The sequence below is a fragment of the Sminthopsis crassicaudata genome, chromosome 3, assembly GCF_048593235.1.
Source record: "Sminthopsis crassicaudata isolate SCR6 chromosome 3, ASM4859323v1, whole genome shotgun sequence".
Lineage (NCBI taxonomy): Eukaryota > Metazoa > Chordata > Mammalia > Dasyuromorphia > Dasyuridae > Sminthopsis > Sminthopsis crassicaudata.
The window spans coordinates 226,519,465-226,540,293 of record NC_133619.1 but is presented as its reverse complement, the minus strand read 5'-3'; the positions used below and the strand labels follow the sequence as shown (position 1 = coordinate 226,540,293).

At 40.2% G+C, this 20,829-nt stretch overlaps 1 protein-coding gene across 3 annotated transcripts; it reads right to left on the bottom strand.

Moving 5' to 3' along the window:
• Positions 1 to 418: 418 nt before the first annotated feature.
• CIMIP2C (ciliary microtubule inner protein 2C) lies at positions 419 to 19,422 on the bottom strand. Of its 3 annotated transcripts, XM_074300113.1 has the most exons (6): positions 19,176 to 19,422; positions 6,206 to 6,464; positions 3,816 to 3,928; positions 3,128 to 3,189; positions 2,263 to 2,307; positions 567 to 606 (listed from the first exon to the last, which is right to left on the bottom strand). In XM_074300113.1, exons 1-4 carry the CDS (start codon positions 19,247 to 19,249, stop codon positions 3,132 to 3,134), a joined length of 504 nt encoding a protein of 167 aa, XP_074156214.1. In that variant the 5' UTR covers positions 19,250 to 19,422; the 3' UTR covers positions 567 to 606; positions 2,263 to 2,307; positions 3,128 to 3,131. The 3 variants fall into 3 exon arrangements, with proteins under 3 accessions (XP_074156215.1, XP_074156213.1, XP_074156214.1); XM_074300112.1 differs by lacking the exon at positions 2,263 to 2,307 and having other exon boundaries at positions 515 to 606; XM_074300114.1 differs by lacking the exons at positions 2,263 to 2,307; positions 3,128 to 3,189 and having other exon boundaries at positions 419 to 606; positions 3,824 to 3,928.
• Between the last annotated feature and the right edge of the window lie 1,407 nt (positions 19,423 to 20,829).

The following is a 20,829-nucleotide window of genomic DNA, read 5'->3' as shown; positions in this document are numbered from 1 at the left end:
CCTACTTCTGCTTTTTGAAACCACACAGAATAAGTCAAATGTGTCTTCTGCAAGACAATGCTTCAAATAAATAAAAATGGAGAGTATATGTCTAACACCCTTAATCTGCTCTTTTCCAAACTAAAAAACCTTCAGTTCCTTCAACTGATCATCAAATGGCATAGCTTCCAGGCCCTTCAACATCCTGGTCATTATTCTCTAGACTTGTTTTAGGTCTTCAGTGTCTCTCTGTCCACAAACAAATAAAACACCCCAGATAGGATTTGATGAGAGCATCCTTGAACCCTGATGTTCAGGTCATACTTAACCTGTGCTAAGAGCCCCATGCTTCCCCCAGCCAAGAAATCCACTGGCATGGAAAAAAAGGAAGGAGAAACTGTCAAAGTTAACCATTTTATTATGAATCAGACCTATCTGGGTCCCTGGCAACAAGATCCTGCTGGCTTCAGGTATCTGGTCTCAAGCTCTAGAGTCAAAGTAATAATCTCTCACATATCTATCCTGTGTGGAGACTCTTTTGCCAGAAGGGAAAGTTTGGTGTGTCTTCAGGTTCTCAGGAGTCATTCTAAATAAGTGCCACATTTTTTTCTCAGGGACAACAGTAGTCTGTGGAAAAGAGAAGGAAATAAAGATTAGCCTAGGCATTTTACTGAGTGAAGAGTCATCCAATGGTGGGGGTGGGGGTGGGGAGAGAGAGAGACAGAGAGACAAAGAGAGAAAAAGAGAGAGAGAGAGAGAAAGAGAGAGAGAGAGAGAGAGAGAGAGAAAGATAGAGAGAGACAGAGATAGAGACAGAGACCACACACAGAGACAGAGAGACACAGAGATACAGAAACAGAGAAAGAAAAACAGAGATAGACAAACGGACAGAGACAGGGAGATAGAGACAAAGAGACAGAAACAGAGACATAAACAGAGACAGACATATAAAAAGATATAAAGAGACAAAGACAGACATAGAGATTTTGCCATGAAACTACCAAGTGAGGAAGCCCCTCAGATTCACCATTACACTATATTTTTAGATGAATCAGAAGCTAACCAATCAAACACTCTAAAATTGACACTATACTTTATACTTAGAATCATGGTATTTTAGAGCTAGAAGGGAACCTCAGAAATCTAAACCCAGCCTTCATTTTACAGATGACTGAACTGAAGTAAGGTGATTTGTCCAAGGTTACACACGTGGTTATTGACAAAATAAGGACTAGATAAGTCCCAGCTACTGAATGTGAGGTCAGGGGACATCTCTTTCCCTCACTCCATTCCCCTTCCTTGTAGTTCTATGAGACAGGGACGTGTCTAAGAGCTGTGAGATTCTCTTCTGGGAGAAAAATCAGGTTAAGTGGTCCAGTGTAACTTCATGGAAAGCTCTATTCTGGTGGTCTGGAGTTCAGTTCGGAGCTTATTTCAGAGTGATTTTCTGCACACCCCAGAGAAGACCCCACCGTTTTCCAAGTGTATATTCTATACTCAGTTTCTCAGACTCTCTTCCAAAAACACAAAGACAAACAAGAGGAGGATGGCCGCATCCTGAGTGCTATGCACTAGGGACAGGGATATGCTATTACATGTTTAACAACCTACTCTCCAGGGGAAAATGTATACATGACCCTTTTAAGTTTTATCCAAATTATTAACATTTTCTCCATCACTTAAGTCTTGACAATCAACAAAACAAGAAATTAAGCTCTCATTTGTAGCAGTTGCCAATTTCTAAAACCTAAATGCTTACACTGAAAATTCAACAATCAGCTTCCAGGAGTTATTAAAAGCTCTCTTCACCATCCTACTGCATAGAAATCAGAAGACCTGAATTTTTATCTAAGTTCCTGGTCCACTTCTTTGCTGTGTGATCCTGAGAAATCACTTAAGTCTCCCTGATCTGATTTTATTTACTCATTAGCAAAATAGTAACAATAATTATGTGTATACCATCCACCTCACAGAGTTGTGAGAATCAAATGACAGCACATGTAATTGTGCTTTGAAAAACTAAAGAACTAAAAGCATAGGAGGTGGTATTATGTAGGTGGCGGGTTGCTCAGTGGATAGAGCATTGGCCCTGGAGTTAGAAAGATCTGATCTCAGATATACTTTAGCTGTGTTTACCCAAGCAGCATATCATTTACCTGTTATTTGCCTCAGTTTTCTCAATTGTAAATTGGGGATAATAATAGCATTACCTTGCAGGATTGTTGTGAGAATCACCTAACATGTTCTTTATAAATGCTCATTATCTTCTCCCACAGTTCTCACCTGGATAGTCATGTGCTTTTTTTACCTCTTCAAAACCACATGTCCCTATGAGGTGAGAGATTTCCAGTGAGTCCAAAAGGAACACTGCTTCTCAGCCTCCCACCCTTGCCTACCAATTAGAGGGTCCATTGGTAACAAACTCCCTACAACTGACGGGGTTTTAAATATATGTGTATACATATACAATATATGTATATGTTTGTGTAAATCACTTAATGGAGCAAAAACTCTCCAAGGGTAATAGTAGTTATCATAGTTCCCACTTTCTGGCCCTCAACACTACCTTCCTACTAAAGAACAAGAATATTTCTTATTTTTTCTTTAGCCTTAGATATTGTTTCCTGGTCCTCTTTCTTATAAAAGATGTTTTTTAGCTGACAGTCACCACTAGGGGGCAACCAGTACCTGAAAATTCAGCTATCTTCTGAAATTTAGTGGAATAGTCTCATCCTTAATTCCTACCCCCCCAACCTCCCCCCCATCCATATCAGCTGTCCATTCTTTCCTGGAGGGTATCAATATTGACATTAGGCTCACACTTCCAGGATGGGGCTTTCCAGTGCAGTGTTCTAAGGAACAGATATCTCAGAAATGCTAACCCCCATTTACCTGTCCCTACCCCTCCCTCCACTCTTTACCCCACTCCTCCTCTTCCCTCAGTCTCCTGGAAAAGGGGGGAATAAGAGATGCACAACAGGAAAGGGAATTGGGGTATGTTGGCCACGGTGGCATCGCATGTGGAGCAGGCGGTGCTCAGAACTTTAGGAATGATCCCTCTAGGCCTCTGGCTCAGTGGACCCTTTTGGGGATGACTTGAGGGCCATTGTCCTAGAGAGTTAGTTTATTTGAGTAAGGACCAACAAACCTTTTTAAAGTCTTGGAGGGCAGTTTAAATTCTGCACCATTTCCGAGTTTTGAATGCTGCTCCTAAAATCCAGAAAAGTAGATTCAAGTGTCAGCAGAACAAGGAGAAAAACTGGAGGGGACCCCAAGCTGAGGACAGTGAGAATGGTGCATCATAGAGCTATACTGAGTCTAAGGGTACTTTGGATCTCATTAATAAAGGATGGACAGGGATTCAGGGAAGTAACACTGGGGAAAGGAGGAAGTCAGAAGTGGGGAATGGGGAGGAGAGAGGAACATCACACACACACACACACACACACACACACACACACACACACACACACACACACTTTTAAGAGAAGAAAAGTACTAGACATTACTCTCTGTAAGGCTTTTCTTACAGAGGGATGCTGCCCTCCACTAGCACTAGATAGTAAGATTTGTGCTCCAGACCACTTTTGGAGGAAAAAAAAAACAAACCATGGAACTCCTTGGCTCATGGTATCAGGGAAATTCAGAAAGCCACAATTCCTCTCTTGGTTCTCTACCATTGGATCCTCTTACCTTGAAGAAATAAAATCTCCTGCTTTTATCCTGAACTTCCTCTATCCCTCAGCTTCATTTTCTGTCCCACAGAATTGTGGGATAGAGTATCCCCAGGAAGCATCTCAGACAGAATGAGTGGGGTGGGGTAAATGGTTACTCACAGGTCAGCAGGCGGGGGATAACGATCCTTCTCCTTCACAGGCAGCACAAAGTAAGGGACCCGGCTCACAGTACCCGTCTTGTCTTGATACTGTTCTCGGTGCATCTGTGCCAGCTATAGCTCAAACCAAGGGTGTGGTGGCAAAGGGGTCAGACAGTGAGCACTCATGGCCTACAGGCACTCACACTCACATCCCTGTGCCTGGGGGAACCTCACCCAGAGGTACATACTCCTTGTTGTCCCTAGATGGTATGTATCCAGGGAGAGGTTCACAGAATTCTGCTCATAAGAACAGAGAATAGTAGGGTACCAGTGTCTTTTTGAACTGGGTTTTTTTTTTTCCAGTCATCTGGACCTGAGACTGGGAGCTTCTTCCTGATTACCTTCATCACAGTTATGGACCCAACTGACCCCTACACAGAATTAATTTAGGTGGATATTTCCTTCCTTTCAACTCAGAGAAAACTATCTCCAGAGAATGGGAGAGATGTATGTATATACATTACTTTCACCTTGCATTACTGGTTGAGAGGACTGTTCATGGGAATGAAAGAAAGAAAGGAGTTTTTGAAGCATTTTTCTCCTAGGGTAGAAGAGACCCAAATATGTACACTAGCTGTATTCTCCAACCTAAGACTTGCTTGTTCACAATGATGAACTCTGTTCTTTCCCATGGGCTCCACAACAATTATTATATGTGGGGGAAAGAGGACCTATTGGAGGTTCTTAACTAATGGCGACTTAGAATAAGGACAAGCAAAGTAATAGGAAGAAAATGTGTGTGTTGTCATAGCTGAATTTCAGAGTTCAGCCATCCTGAATTTATAGGGTCTCTGATAGAAAGAATAGTCCTTGAAGAGAACTCAGGAGTCTTGGTTCATATCTGAGCCCCAAATCCCATCTATATGAGGCTGGAATTCCTAATGTTCTTTTGGAACTGAGTGAACTTATTGGGGGATGATGAACACCCTCAATGTCTTTCCCATGGAGAGAGTTCAATTCAGATTAGTCCTTAGATCAGACCAGACCTAGGAAACTTTATCCAGATAGTCTGTGGGAAGCACAAGAGTATCAGATTAACTCCATGGTCATGCTGGGAGTTCAGGCCTTTTTTAGAGTGGATTTAAGAGTCTGCTTTGGACCGGGATTCCCAAGGTCACTTCAATACATAGCCTATTGCCAAGGATTCTCTATTTCAGAGATAATTTAGGGTAAGGATCCACCTCCTGAGCCATACTTGGGATTGAATCCGAATTAAACTAGAATTTGAGTAAAGCAACATTCACCTGGGTATTTCTAAGTTCAATTTCTATTTGCAAGAATCCTGGGAATTTGGGTCTTGTTGACACTACACATGGGACCTGAGGAATGCAGAAAGGTTGGGGAAGCTGGTCCAGATCACTTTATCAAGGCCTGTAGGAACCACCCCCACCCTGGGAATGAGCCCAATATATGATTCCAATAGAGAAAAATAAGACTGAACAGTAGAGAAAAATAAGACTGAAGAGTGAACACTTCCTGGGCTTGACAGAGCCCTTCAAGTCCTTCATATGTAATCCTTTGCCCTAGAGATCCTACTTATGCTACTTCCCAGCAGCCTAAGGTGTCTACTATAAGAGAAGCCTTGATTTAATTATAGTAAATGTTATGTTCTTTAAGGTCAAGACATACCTGAAGTCAGGAGGGTTAGTTCTGATTGCTTAGGTACATCTATTTATTCACTTATATACTTTTTCTTTGTCTCCATAAGTCCTTCAACAAAGTTTATATCAGTCAGCAAATTCATCGAGATTAAGCCCTATTCTGTCCAGTTTAGAAACAACAGATTATGGGACAATGGGTAGAAAGTGTGACCACTCAAAGGTTGTTTCCTGACTCCAGAATGGCCCTGTCCATACTTTATCTTGTCAGCAGAAGAAATATAGCATTAGCAATCCATTATAGGGGATCCCTAATAAGAAGTTTCCCCTGGAATGCTATTAAAGTTCTTTATAGAGGTTATGAAGGAAGATGGAAATCACAAATTCTTCAGCCCTCTTACCACTGATCCCTTTCATTCTGCCAGGTTACTGGACTCAACCTATCCCTGCAGATTCAGAAGCACCTGAAACCCCAAATTCTGAGGAGACTGAGGAAATGAGTCCCTTCTCCCAATTAACACCAAGTGGAGCAGAATTCACTCCAGCCAGACTGGGAGTTCAAAAATTATATAGTGAGATCTGGAAAGGACCTTAATGACCATCTTATTCTTCTCACAAGGAAACTGAGGTTCAGAGTTGAATAAAATTACTCAGAGCCAGGATTCAAACCCATGACTTCTGTCTCCAAACCCAGTGCTCTTTTGGGGCACTAGCTGTCCCACCTTTCTCCCAGGATGGATTCCCAACTCACCTTGTAGAACTGCTTGAGCTCTGCAGATCTGTTGCAGTCAAGGTTATAGCGCGTGTAGGTGGGAGTATGCAGCCAGCGGTCCCAGGCATAGGAGCGGTAACCCAGCACCAGGTTGGGATTTCCAGAGTAAAGTATGGGGAAGTGGCCACCATATCTAAAATCCGAGGGTGCGTTTCGGCAATCGTGGAAGTACTTACAGGTGGCGTTGCCATAGGTGTCCCCAAAGGAGAAGGTCATAGTTGGAACGTGACCCTGATACCTAAAAAAGACACAAAGGCAACGAGGTAATTCTTGGGGCCACAGAGACAGTGTAGATTCAGAGAAAGAATTCTGGATTTAAAAGAAAAGGATCTGGGTTTCACTCCTAGCTTTGTAGGAAGATGGGCTTGGACTAGGTGACTTCTGAAGTCTCTTCCACATCCAGATCTTTGATTTAAAAAGAAGGAAGGGTCCTGACACTTCTGGATGGAGGTAGACTAGAGGTATAAAATACATGAAAGCAGAGGAGGCTTGGGGCTTTTTGGCAGCAGGTCTTCTAGCCCTCCAAGGAAAGGCTCCAGAAACCCTAAATTGATTTATTAATTTATTAAAAGTCATCTATCAAGTACCTACTGTAGCATATATGGGCCCTGAGAATATCTAGAGACAAAGTAAAATAGTCCCTGGTCTTAAGGACTTTTGGTTTTATTGAGGGACACAGCATGTACAAATATCCAATATATGGGAGATCTCCTGTCTTCATGCCTGAAATGACCTACTCCCTACCTCCACCTCTTAGAATCCCTAGTTTCTTTTAAAGTTCAGCTCTATCTAAGACTGCTTCTGATTCTCCCATGTGAGAAGCAGGAAGAAAGCCAATACAGCTGCACTAGAGTGTGCAAAGGTAGCTTACAGTAGGAACAACAAAGATTTAAAAATTAAAAACTTGATCCTAATAGTTCACTGAGCAGGGGCATGACAACAGTCAGATCCATGCTTTAGGGAATGTCATTTTGGGAGCTGTGCAAAAGACAGGTTGGAAAGAGGACCACAGAAGAACTATTGCATTAGTCCAGATGACAGGTGAGCAACCTGAGCAGAAAGAAGGAAACAGATGCAAAAGATACAGAGGTAGAATTGCCAAGATGTGGCAAATGATCGGAACTATAGGGTAAAGCAAGGAATGGAGGCTGGCTTATATATCTGTGTGACTAGAGGATGCCTTTATCAGGAATGGTTCAGTTTGGAAGAATGGTAGGTTTGGGAGGAAAGAGGGAAGAAAGCATTGATACACTACCTACTACATGTCAAGTACTTAACAAATATCCCATCTGATCCTCACAATCACCCTGTAAGTTAGGTGCTATTCTTATTTTTACATTTTACAGTCGAGAAAACTGAACAAATAGAAGTCTCTGAGGCTGAGGTCTTCCTGACCCTAGACCCATCACTCTATCCACTATATACCAATCTGCCTCCCTAAAAGATAATGTTTCAAGTTTGAGATGTCTATAGAACCTATGGTTCAGAATGTTTAACAGGTAATTAGAGGTGTGGGATCAGGGTACAGGATAGAGAATAATATGCATAAAAATAACCATAGCGTCCATAGGAAACGAAGAGATTACCAAGTAATAGAGTATAGGAATACTAACAAATCATATAATTTCTTTGAATCTCAATTTCTTCATCTGTAAAAAAGGGATGATCACAGCAGATCAAATGAGAAAATGTATGTAAAGTACCTTTCAAATCCTAGAGTATTATGTAAATGTGAGCTATTATTATTTAATCTCTTGGAAATCCCAAATTAAATCATAAGTACAATTATATTTTACTTATGAAGCCTTATCTAATGTGATTCAGTCTTCACATTCCAATCTAGTGCCTTGATCAAGTCTAATACTTGATGTGGTTTATCTTAGTATTCTCAATTGCATCTTGTCCTAGTTCCCTAATTTATCATCATCCCAGATCATCATCCCACTTTCTCTCCTGTCTTCCAGTATCATATGACTTTTAGATTTGTGAATGCCTTACAAAGTTAAAGACAGGCTTTATCCATAGTACTTATTGGAGTCATTTTTGCACAAAGTAGTTAGTGCAGGAGATCTTCTTAGGTCAGAACATGTGAAATTTCCTAAGAGTTTTATTTCATTTCTTTGACTCCTGTTAAAAGGTCAGAATTCTGAAGTGCAAAAACCATTTACTCTAAGCCACACAGGAACAGAAACTCTTCTCTGCCTTCTATATTCCCTGGATTCCCTCAAGTCTGAGCTAAAATTCCACCTTCTATAAGAAGCTCTTCTTGATTATTCCCCTTCCTTTTAGTGTCTTGCCTTCACTTTTAGTTCTCTCTTTATCTTATCCTTTCTTCAGCTTATTTGTACACAGTCATTTGCATTTTGTCTCTCCCATTAGATTATAAACTCTTTGAGACCTGGGACTATATTTTACAGGATCTACCCCCCATTTAAAATTTTTCTGTTCCTACTTTTATTAATGTGAAGAATAAGTATGAATGATGATAGCTAACTTATATATGGTACTTCAAGGCTTGTTTGCAAAATGTTTCACAAATATCTCATTTGATCCTCACAAAGCCTTGAGAAGCAAATAATATTATTGCTATTCCCATTTTATAGTTGAGGAAATTAAGGCAAACAGAGTTTAAATGACTTACCCACATTTAGTGAAGTGACAAAGGCTAGATTTGAATATAGGACTTCCTGACTCCAATCCAATGCTGTATCTACTGCACTGTCTAGTAGTAGACACCTGATGGTGAATGGCCATACTATTTATAATGCAACAACTTAAACAGCGATGGACCTGCTTAGTACAGTATGGTATAGGAGAAAGGGTATTGAACTAGGAGAAGATCTGAATGTATACCCTACCCTTGATGCTTATTATCCATCTCACCATAGACAAGTTACTTCGTCTCTCTGAGTCAGTTTCCATTTCTGTAAAATGGTGAGAACTAATAGCACCTATTTCACGTTGTGAGGATCAAATGAGATAACACAAATAAAGTGCTCTGTAAACCATTAAGTCTACCCTTTAATATTATACAAATTGTTAGGAGATAATCTTGGACCTGTGGTTTCTTATTATTTGGAAAGGAACTTCTGGGTAAGGAAACTTCTTCACCAGTACAGGTTGACACCTTGTCTACTGAGATGTTTGCTTAGACACTGAGAAATTCACCTGCTTAGGATCCCATGGCTGGTATTTATCAGAGGTTAATCTGGATCTTCCTGGCTTTGAGGCCAGTTTTCTGTGTATTACACAGTCTATTCATTATATACACTCTTGCATAAATATAAACAATTATTATTACTTGGAGTTTGGTTCTGCCAGCCCATTATTTGATTCCATGATTCCTTTGTCTTATCCAAACTTTATAATAGTTATTCTCGCTTTTATCCTTATACTTCTCTATTCAAACAGGAAAATTTCTGAACGCAGTAAGCACTTAATAAATATCTATTGACTGATTAATGATGGACAGAATCAGCTACACCCAGAGAAGGAACACTGGGAAATGAGTGTAAACTGTTTGCATTTTTGTTTTTCGTCCCACGTTATCTTTACCTTCTGAATCCAATTCTTCCTGTGCAACAAGAAATTCGGTTCTGCACACATATATTGTATCTAGGATATACTATAACATATTTAATATGTATGGGACTGCCTGCCATCTAGGGAAGGAGATGGAAGGAAGGAGGGGAAAATTCAGAACAGAAGTGAGTGCAAGGGATAATGTTGTAAAAAATTACCCATGTCAAAAAAAGTTATAATTATAAAATTAATTTTAAAAATCTGTTGAATAAATGAATGAATAATCTTGTCCAACCTCATATACCTACTGAGTGTCCAATGTAGGATTCAAATCCAGATCCTTCTAAGTCTCATTCTCTATCTAGTATGCCATTCTATTGTATTTATATTCAATGAGCAAGCTATTTTCCCTCTCTGACCCATTGTTTGTCACCTATAAAAGAAAGAAGGGGAATTAACTAGATTTTCTGAGAAATCCTTTTCATTGTTAAATCTATGATTCTCTGAATCTACTCTATGGTTCTTCATGTGCCATGAGGGTACCATGTAACCCATCATGTACAGGAGATGCATGGGAGAACTTGGGTCTCTCTGATTCTTTTCTTCAGAAGGTGAATCAGTATCTGCTACAGAAAACAAAATAGGGTCAAGGATGATTGAATCTTAGTGTACTCCACTAGAGCCTTTTTCTTTTTCTGAGGCAATTGGGATTAACTGATTTGACCAGGGTCACACAACTAGGATAAGTGTCTGAGGTCAAATTTGAACTCAGATCCTCTTGATTTCAGGGCTGGTGCTCTTTTAAAACTTTTTAAATTGACAAAAACCATTAATCAACCAATTAAAAAGCATTTATTAAATGCATACTCTGTATCAGACATTGTGTATATTAATACATAAGCAAATACATTCATTCAACTACTTCTGAATCCATTTATTCTACTACCAATAAAACATACTATTTCTTATTTTCTTTTTTGCAGCTTTCATCCTTTGCTACTAACTATCCTTCAGGGACCAAACAGATTAAGTCTAGTCTCTTTTCTAAGTGACAGCCCTCAAATACTAGAAGACTACTATCTCTTCCACAAGTCTTCACCAGGCTAAACAACCCCCTCTTAAAATTTAAATCTCAAACATCACAAGGTCCTACTTCAAAGGTATTTTTCTCATTCTCTCTTGTCTCTCTGGTGCTTTGGACACTGTTGACCTGGATATTTTACCCCTCCATTTCCTCTCTAAACATCCCCTCTTTTTCACTCCTGGAAAAAGATTTCATTTCTTATTTCAATGAAAAAGAATGAAGCTATCAAGTGCAAACTACTGATTCACCTTGTTGTTCACCTCAATAAATCCTTATGTCTATATGCTAACTTTCATCCTTCTCTCTAGTGTTAGAGGAAGAATTATCCTGGAATTTGAACTGTCTTTAAAAAAAGAAAAAAATCTTTTTTTCATTATCAATTCACCAATTATGAGCAAACACAAACTTGTCAGTTTACAAAGAATAAGAAAGGAGATTGTATAAGAAACACGAACTGTTAGTCATGGACCTTTTAAAAAACTCATCTCAAATTTAATTAGGTAGTAAAAAATTCAATCTATTTGTATCTTCTCTGTTTTTCTTTTAGGCACTCATTCCTTCTAATCTTTGAACATGTTCCTTCCCCTACCCCTGCGCCTCCACTGTCCACCCCCTGCCTCTGGATAGTATTCAATTTCTCTATTTCTCAATTTCTCACATTCTATTGACTCCAGCATAACCGTCTACTAACATAGAAATTTCCTGTCTTAGAAAACAAACAACCTTCCAGCATCCCTTCTAGCTACCAAACTATTTCCTCTTTTCCTAGACAAAGATTTTTTTTGTGTGTGTACTAAAGCAATTGGGGTTAAGTGACTTGCCCAGGGTCACACAGCTAGGAAGTGTTAAGTGTCTAAGATCACATTTGAACTCAGGTCCTCCTGACTTCAGAGCTGGTGCTCTATCCACTGCGCCACTTAGCTGTCCCTAGCCAAAGATTTTTAATGAGTAGTCAAAACCCATTGTCTCTGTTCCCTCCCAACTTTTTCCATAATTTCCTGGAAACTTATTGTCTCTATAATTACAAAAACATCCTTTCTTGAAATTCACCAAACACTTCTTCATTGCCAGATTCCAACATCATCTCAGTCCTAATCTTTCTGACACTCATGATCACACCTTCCATTTTTTGAAGCTAATTAGAGGCCAGATTTAAAATCATCTTCTTTTCTCACACTCCACTTACCATAATACAAAATGCAGACCACATAATTTGAGCAGACTGAAACCTGGAGAGCAGAGAATTGGCAGGGCTAAGGCTTTGTGGTCATGATGACTATGAGCCCTTATTGGCCTTATTGAGGAAGGTAGGAGAGTGAACTGGATATCCAAGATAAAATCAACAAAGACTGGATAGGATAGAGTGAATGTAAAAGGAGAAAAGGTCATTGCTGGATGAAGGTGGGGGAGAAAGGGGATAGGAGGGCCCCAGTGTCTCCTCCTGGCTATGTGGGTTCAGGTTTGGGAAGGGAAGAAAGAAAAGCTGCCCTTGGAGAGAATTCTTATTTTCAGGATCAAATAAGGCGGTAGTGAATACTAGAAGATTAAAAAATGCAAAAAGGAAACAAACCAGTGTGAAGGAGAACCTGGGGATGGGGAGGTAGCCAGGTGGCACAGAAGACAGAGCACCAGTCAAGAAGACCTGAGTTGAAATATGACCTCAGACACTTATTAGCTATGTGACCCTGGGCAAGCCACTTGGCCCTGATTGCTTCAGAAAAAAAAAAAGAGTCCAGAAGGTGTAATAGAAAAGGCAAGCAGAAGAGGATAGGACCTGGGAATGGCTATAGCTAAGAGAAATTTAGATAAGCCTATGGGAAAAGACATAAAAGGAATGTGATTTTTTTAGTATAGAGTTCTTTTTTATTTTATTTTTTTGTTATCCATGCACATTCAAATTTTTACACATATTTCCTTATGAATCATGTTGGGAGAGAAAAATCAGAACAAAAGGGAGATTAAAAAAAAAACAGAAGAAAAAGGAAAAAAAATGAACATAGAACTTGTTGATTTCCAGTCTCCATAGTTCTCTCTCTCTGGATGCAGATGGCATTTTCTATCTAAAGTTTATTGGGATAGCCTTGGATCACTGAACTGCTGAGAAGAACCCAGTCTTTCATAGTTGCTCATGGTATAATCTTGCTATTATTGTGTATGACATAGTCCTGGTTCAGTTCTTGTGAATCTTTCCAGTCCTTTCTAAAATCAGCTTTGTTCATCATTTTTATAGAACAAGAGTGTTCTACTATTTTCATATACCACAACTTATTCAGCCATTCTCCAAGTGATGGGCATTCACTCATTTTCCAATTTTTTGCCACCACAAAAAGAAAGAGCTGCTACAAACATTTTTACACATGTGGGTCCTTTCCCCTCCTTTATGATCTCCTTGGATACAAACTCAATAGTGGCACTGCTGAATGAAAGGATATGAATAGTTTTATAGCCCTATGGGCATAGTCCCAAATTGCTCTCCAGAATATTCTCCAGAGCAACAATGCATTAGTCCCAGTTTTCCCACATCTCCTCCAACATTAGCCGTTAACTTTTTCTGTCATCATAGCCAATCTAAGAGATGTGTATTGCATTTATCTAATCATTAGTAATTTAGAAAATTTTTTCACATGACTATAGATGGCTTTAATTTCATCATTTGAAAAGTGTCCATATCTTTTGATGATTTATCAAGTGGGAAATGATTTGTAATCTTATAAATCTGTCCTTTCTATATTCAAGAAATTTGTTCTTTCTATATTATAGAAATAAGTTCTTTATCAGAAATATTGGGTATAAAATTTCCCCCAGCTTTGTAGTTTGTACTTTCCTTTTAATCTTGTGTTGGTTTTATTTGTGCAAAACCTTTTTAAGTTAATGTAATCAAAGATGTCCATTTTGCATTTCATAATGTGCTCTAGTTCTTCTTTGGTTATAAATTCCTTAGGAAAGGGATTTTTAAAAACACAAAGAATACAGGCAGATGGATGTTAGATGAATCTTAAAGGGAACAGGTATGACCCCTCTTATCTCCCTCCTCCCCTGAATTCTTCTGATAAGAAGCTCCATCTCTAGGTTTCTATCCTCAGTTTCTCATCCCTATTTAATTTGGAGTATTACTGGCAGAAGACTGGAAGAAAGGAAGCATAAATACAATGGCCTCTGGACCATAGCAAGAAGTAGAAGACCCTGTTAGTTAATGTCAGCAGGTGGCTAAAGTCCTGCCTGCCCTATTCTATGCATTCTTCTGCCAGAATTCTCCCTATAGCCCGAGACCTATAGTCAAGTCCTAAAATCTCTCCCTTGGTTTAATCATACCTCAAAGGTCTATAGAACCAGAAATAGAAATTTAATCTAAAATGTCAGTTCTTTCTCTGCCTCCACAAGGAAGTGGGCATATGGGACTTAGGGGACTGGAGGTAGACAAGGTCAATAGTTATCTCACTCTTATCCTAGATCTTTTCTGACCCATGCATGAGCCTTGCCTCACTTACTCAGAGCTCTTCTAGTATTTCATCATTGTCTCCAGGGGAATTTAAGTTTCCTTTAAAGAAAGGTAAAATAGAAATTTGAGGTGCTATTGTTATTCTTCTTGTAGCCACCCCCATACTCTCTGTTCTGCTCCTCCTCCACACATGCACATTGCTTTCCCACTCATCGAATGGCAGAATATTTGCATCCAAATTGAAGCTTTCTCTTCTCCACACTCCTCTCAGGACTCTGCCTGGCTTCCCCCCTGGGATTGCTGGGAAAGTGTTTCTCCAGCTCCTCACACATGTAAACTTGTTCCTAGTAGAGATGTCTGTTTGAGCCCTTGCTGCATGCCCAGCTCTGCTAGAAGGTAAAACCTTGGAGGGAGATGTGTGATCTTCTTGCAAGGTATTCCCCAATATGTGCTTGGGGATAGTTTAACCCTTTACAGTTGGGTATGATGGATCACATAGCAGGACCTCAAATATTCTGTAGGTATTCTCATCCAGCTCTTGGTGCCTTCTTCTCTCTCCTGTCTCCCACTATGTATACATATACAAGAAATGCATGGCAGGGCCCTAGAGAAAAATAATCATTTTGTTGTTGGTTCAGTAGACTAAGAGTGGGACTTTGGTATACAATGGAAGCAATTCCCCCTTCCCTCTTAATAGCACCAGCTCCTCCCTGAGCTAATATCTAACATTAATTACTGTTACCATGAGTCATCAGGGATACCAATTGTAGTTTTATTAACTAATTCATCTTCATCAGTTCTCTTCTCTTTTGCTCTCCCCAACAGCCCACCCTTCTGATTTCTATACTTTCTGCTGAGAACAAATGGAAAAACAATTTTAGGCAGTCATTTAGATAAAATGGTTGAGAGTGGAATGGACATGGGAAGAGCAGAATGGGGGATTAAGCTTAGCCTTAGAATCTTAAGAATTGGAAGGCATCTAAGCACTCCCATTTCCCCCATTCCATTAAGCCTTTAGAGAGCTGGCACTCTAGAGTCAAATCATACCTCTGCCTCATACTGCCAGGAAGACCTCCAATAGCCCTTCATCCATCAGTGCTCTATTAGACAATTCCTTAAGTAAAGGTACATGTCAGAGAAAGTGACAATCTGCATAAGTAGAGGGAGTTTGGAGTTCTTTATACCAAAGAAATGATAAGCCTTTTATCTCTTTGTGCTAGATGCTGAGATAGGACAAAAAACAAGAGTCCCTATCTTCAAAAAATATACCTTCTATTGGAGGAAAACAATATGTATGTATGTAAATTTGGGCAGAATTTACATATGGAATTTGGACTAGATCTGGGATTCAGCAGGAGGTGGTGTTGCACAATGGAAAGAACCTTTCCTCTAGAATCATAGGATCTGGGTTTAAATGCAAAATACATAGATAATAAACTCAAAGTAACTTTGGGGGAGAGAGAAGCTCTAACAACTGGGATATTCCTTGTATGACAGAGCATTTGAGTTAAATCTTAAAGATAACTTCATATGGATTCAAAGACACAGAGGGAGGAAGAAGCATTACAGATATGAATAACCACCTATGCAAAGGCATGAAGATGGGAATAAATAAATGAAAAGCATTTGATAAGAACTTACTAAGTGCCAGACACTATGCTGGTTATAGGAGATGGGAGATAGAAAGTTGGATATAAAAAAAAGCCAAGAGGTCAGTATGACAGGAGCAGTATTTCATAAGCAGCCTGGTAAGATGGTCTGGAGTCATGTATCAAAGAGCTTTATCTGCCAAACAGAAGAATTTATATTTGATCTTAAAGGTAATAGAGAGCTACAGAAGTTTCTTTAGCAGAGGGAGAGGATGGACACAATTGGGCTTTGTTAATAAATCGAAGTAACAGCTTTTTAGAGGATGGATGGAGAAAATAGAACCAGTCAGAAACCTTTTGTAATAGTCTAGATGAGAGGTAATGAGACTTCAACCACAGAAGACACTATATTCATATCTAGTATAATGATATCCTGATGCATAATCCATATAATTTGTCTGGAATACAGCTTCTTCTAATTCATTCTTCTTGTTCTTGTTTTTATTGTTGTTCTTCCTTCTTCTTCCTTCCCCCTCCTCCTCTTTTTCTCCTCCTCCTCCTCCTTCTTTCTTCTTCTTTCTTCTTCTTCTCTTTTTTGCTGAGGCGATTGAAGCTAAGTGACTTGTCTGGGGTCACACAGTTAGGAAGTATTAAGTGTCTGAGGCTACTTTTGAAGTCAGGTTTTCCTGAAGTCAGGGCTAGTGCTTTATCTACTGCATCATCTACCTGACCCTAGAACCCAGATTCTTAAACTGTGGATTGTAACCCTATATAGGATCTTATAATTGAATTGGGGATATAATAGAATGATTTATTATCAGTAAATGTTTGGTTTGTATACCTCTTTTATATACCGACATATCCTTGGTCACATAAATTTTCTCCGACAAAAATAGGTAGTGAGTGGGAAAAGTTTTAGAAGTCCTGATCTAGAAGGTACGGAAGACATGATTTTTATCTTGGCATGTTCAAAGCCGGGGTAGTATGGTACCTGGCATACTGATCAACTGACTTCAATAGGAATTGTTCCCTGAGTCCAGAATGCAGTAAAGAGCAATTACACAAATTGTCTAAAAGGAATGAATGAACAGGGGTGTAAATGACTTAAGAAATGCACAAACAGCTTCTTAAGGTGAGATTGAGAACTGCACTATCCCTTCATCTTTTTGAGAAAATAGGAGAAGAGAAAAAACTCTATGCTTGCTTCCAAAAATTCTCACCTACTTGCAGCTTGAAGTCTGGAAGTTAGCCCTCCTGAAAAAAACTAGAAACCAGTGTATGTGCCTATGGGAGTAGAGTTGGTTGCTGTGAACCCAACAATGGTTGCATTTGCAAAGAGTAATAAATTTGGGCAAATCACTTGACCATCCTTAAACTGGATCACACCATTAATCAGAGCTTCATGCCTAGACCACTTCAAAAGCTTCCTATCATTGTTACTAGGTGCTTTCTCTTTCAATCTATCCATATTTCAAGCAGATTATTTTCCTAAAACACCATTTTCATCATGTCACCCCTTGTTTAAAAACCTACAGTGACTCCCCATCACCCACAAGTGCAAGTGCAAATTCCAGGAGAGTACAGTGGGTTTAGAACCAGAGTTTCTGCTTCAAATTCTTGACTCTGTCTCCCATTGCTTGTGTGACCAAGAGCAAGACATTCATCTCTTTATGGAGCTTCAGGCTCTTCTGTAAAATGCAGGGGTTGTACTAGGTGGACTCTAAGGACCCTTTGGATTTGAATTTATGACATGTGATTCTGTATGGACTGTCCTTGGATCATGGATTTAGAGCTGGAAGGGACCCCAGACACAACTTCAAATCTCCCATTTTTTCCCACAGAGGAAGAAACTTAGGCTCAGAGAATTATCCGAGATTATAGCTAATAAGTATCAGAGTATCCAGTTCTCTGACTTCAAACCTTGCCTTCTTTCTGTACGTCTCATCACTTTTCAGTTAAATTAGATTTTGATTTAACTAGGAACATGACCTTTCTACAGTTGGTGGAGATCATGGTGCTACTTTGGATTAGGTCTAAAGGTACTTGGATCTTTGTCATGGGCTGCACATATAGGCTGATGATGTGAAATGCTAAACTAAGGGAGGAGATAAGGACAGCAATGGAGACTGTAGGTAGAATAAGAGGAATACGAGGCAGCAAGTAGCAAGAAGGTGGGAGGAGAGAAGAATTGAAGTTGTACATGGATGAAAATAGAAAAAGAAATAAAAGATAGGTAAATCCTTTTTAAAAAATCTAACCTATATGCTGATCGTGCTTTGTTTCTAAAAAGGCTTGTAAAGTTTTGTAGGACTCTTAAAGAGAAGATTAAATCCAATTCTGTAAGTGTTTGTAAAGGTACACAAGGACCCCATACTCCCAGGTTATCCTAATGCACCTTCCATTAGGATCTCTGTGTTTACCCCTGTGCCTCAGTTTCCTCATCCATAAAATAAGTGATTTTGGATGAGGTAAATTCTAAGATCCCTTCCAGTTTTGATATTTTGATATTTCCCATGATTCTCGGTTCTCTAGGATGTGAATGTGATTGGGCTTGTTTTAGCAGGGGCCTCTCCTACCCTTGGAAGATCTCAAAGGTCAATGTATAACTATAACAAACCAAGTAAAAAGTTTGGGAATGCTGGGATTAGGGGAGAGAATGATCTGTCCTCTGAAGAATGGGCCTATTAAACTCCTTTTTCCATCTATAGACAAGCAAGGTTTTTTGTCTCTTTCCATTCGTTTCATCCCTTTTTGGTAAAAAATGATTTCTCTCAATCAATTTCCTTCCTTGGCTGGTGTGGTCCTAAAGTGCCAGCCCCAGAAATCCTATTTATTTTCTATCTCCTGGCTCCAATTCTTAGGGCAGCCTGGGAGAGTCAGCCTCTGTCCAGTTACTACATCATCATCATCATCATCATCATCATCATCATCATCATCATCATCATCATCATCTCTGGCATTAATAGGATATTTTAGCAAGGAGCATTCCATACAATATTTCACGCTAATCTGGCAGTATTCCTGGGAGGTAGGTACTGCAACAAGTGCAACAATCTCCATTTTACAGATGAGGAAACTGAGGTTTGGAGATGTTGAAAGGCATGCCCTTAGTTGCACAGCAAGCATGAGAGGCAGGATGTGGACCCTGGTCTTCCTGGCATGTAGCCATCTGTCCAGCTGTGCCCAGAAGCCTCTGATTTTGCTGTGCACACCTGTCTCTCACTTGGGGGCCCTAGGCCCCACCCCCACGATACACCCTAGGACTATTTTACTAGCAGATATGGGTCTGAAGAAGCACAGAGCTTCTTGGCTTACCCAGGCATGAGACTGGGGGGCACGTAGGCGGCACTGTTGCCAGTAAATAGGGTGCCTGAGCTGCGGGAGGCCATGGCCTTTAGGCAAAGGCGACGGTGGTTCACAATGACAATCCGCAGGCAGAGGGCTGCGGGAAAAAGGAGAGTCCGGGAGGCAACCTGGCAGCTCGCGCTCCAGGGTCCTGCGCGAGGCTGAGAGTGTGAGGGTCTCTTCCCTCCTCCCTCTCTCCTGCCTCAGCTATCCAAGCGACAAGTAAACAGTGCACCAGTCACCGGGCAACGGCTCTTGGGGCCCTGGCAACCCAAGCGGGCAACAGCGTCCAGCCCTAAAGGCGCCGGGCAAAATAGCGTGTCTCCCGGGGCGGGGGTGGAGGTGCGGGACTGAGGGGTGGAGGGTGGAGGTGCGGGACTGAGGGGTGGAGGGTGGGGAGGAATGGAGAAGGAAGTTGTATTGTTCTCCTGCTCCGGCTGCCTTCCCTGTTCGTCCCAGCCGTTGAGTGCTCTGCCCTCGATGATCCAGGATCGTCTTTCATGGAAAGAGTGTGGCAGTTTGGAAATTGGGGTTCCTATATAGCTGGCACTCTCATATGGGCAAATGACCCAAAGCTGGCCAAATAGCGAACACGCCGGATGTATGACTACATCGGGATCTAAAAGGATCTCGACTCACTGGCAAACTGTGTTGAATCTAATAAGATGAAATTCAATAAAGAGAAACGTAAAAGTGTTGTCAGCACCGCAGGCATAAGATGAAGGAGCCATGGGTGGATAGAGGTTCTGAAAATGATATTAAAATTTTAGCGGATTGCACGTTTAATGTGAATCATTACCATAACATGACAGAAGAAAAGAGGTAAGGCAAACTTGGGTGACATTAAGTGGAGTGTGGTTTCCAGGAATAGACATGATAGTCCCATAGGATCTTGTTTTGATCAAACTGCATTTAGCAAATTGTGCTCAGTTTTGCACTTCAGATTTTAAGAAGAGCATTGCTAAACTGAAGAGAGATTTAAAAGATGCCCCGGTGCCTTTAGTCCCTGATAAGGGAGGGCTTGAAAGAACAGGAAGGATTGGAAGGGACTTAGAGAAAAGAAGACTCAGGAGGAACATGTATTTACAAGTATTTGAAGCTCTGTCATGTGGAGGCAGAATCATATGTTCTACGTGGCCCTAGAAGGTGGAACCCAAAGTGATGAGTAAAAGTTAAAAGGATGGAGGTTGAGATTTGACATTGGAAAAATTATTTAATAATTGTAGTTTCCTCAAAATGACATGGGCTGTTTTGAGCAACAAGTGGTGGGGCCCCCTTCCTTAGAGGTCTTCAAAGAGATAAGACAGCCACTTACCTTTGGTGTATGGGCTTGGATTAGATGGCCACTGAGATAGACCCTTTTCAACTTCAACTTCTGTGATATGTCAGTATTGCTTTGAGGATAGCACGATGTACAATTTAAAGCCATAGGAAGATGCGAATGATTATTGTAATATCATGATAAATACTTATAAGGGATAAATCTCATCTGTCCCTTTTTCAGAATGTACTCAACAAAAAAAGCTGGATAATATTTGTCCTATCAAGTGTCCATATACAATATGGCTGGGCTGGAAATCATATTGACTTGGAGAGAGCACCTAGTCCAAGCCCTTCTCTTAGA

Coding starts and splice junctions, on each gene's coding strand:
- CIMIP2C (XM_074300114.1), bottom strand. CDS start 19,249: ATGGCCTCCCGCAGCTCAGGCACCCTATTTACTGGCAACAGTGCCGCC. Junction 3,929..6,205: donor AGCTCAAGCAGTTCTACAAG/GTGAGTTGGGAA, acceptor TTTGAGCTATAG/CTGGCACAGATGCACCGAGA. Junction 607..3,823: donor AGGATCGTTATCCCCCGCCT/GCTGACCTGTGA, acceptor TCTTTTCCACAG/ACTACTGTTGTCCCTGAGAA.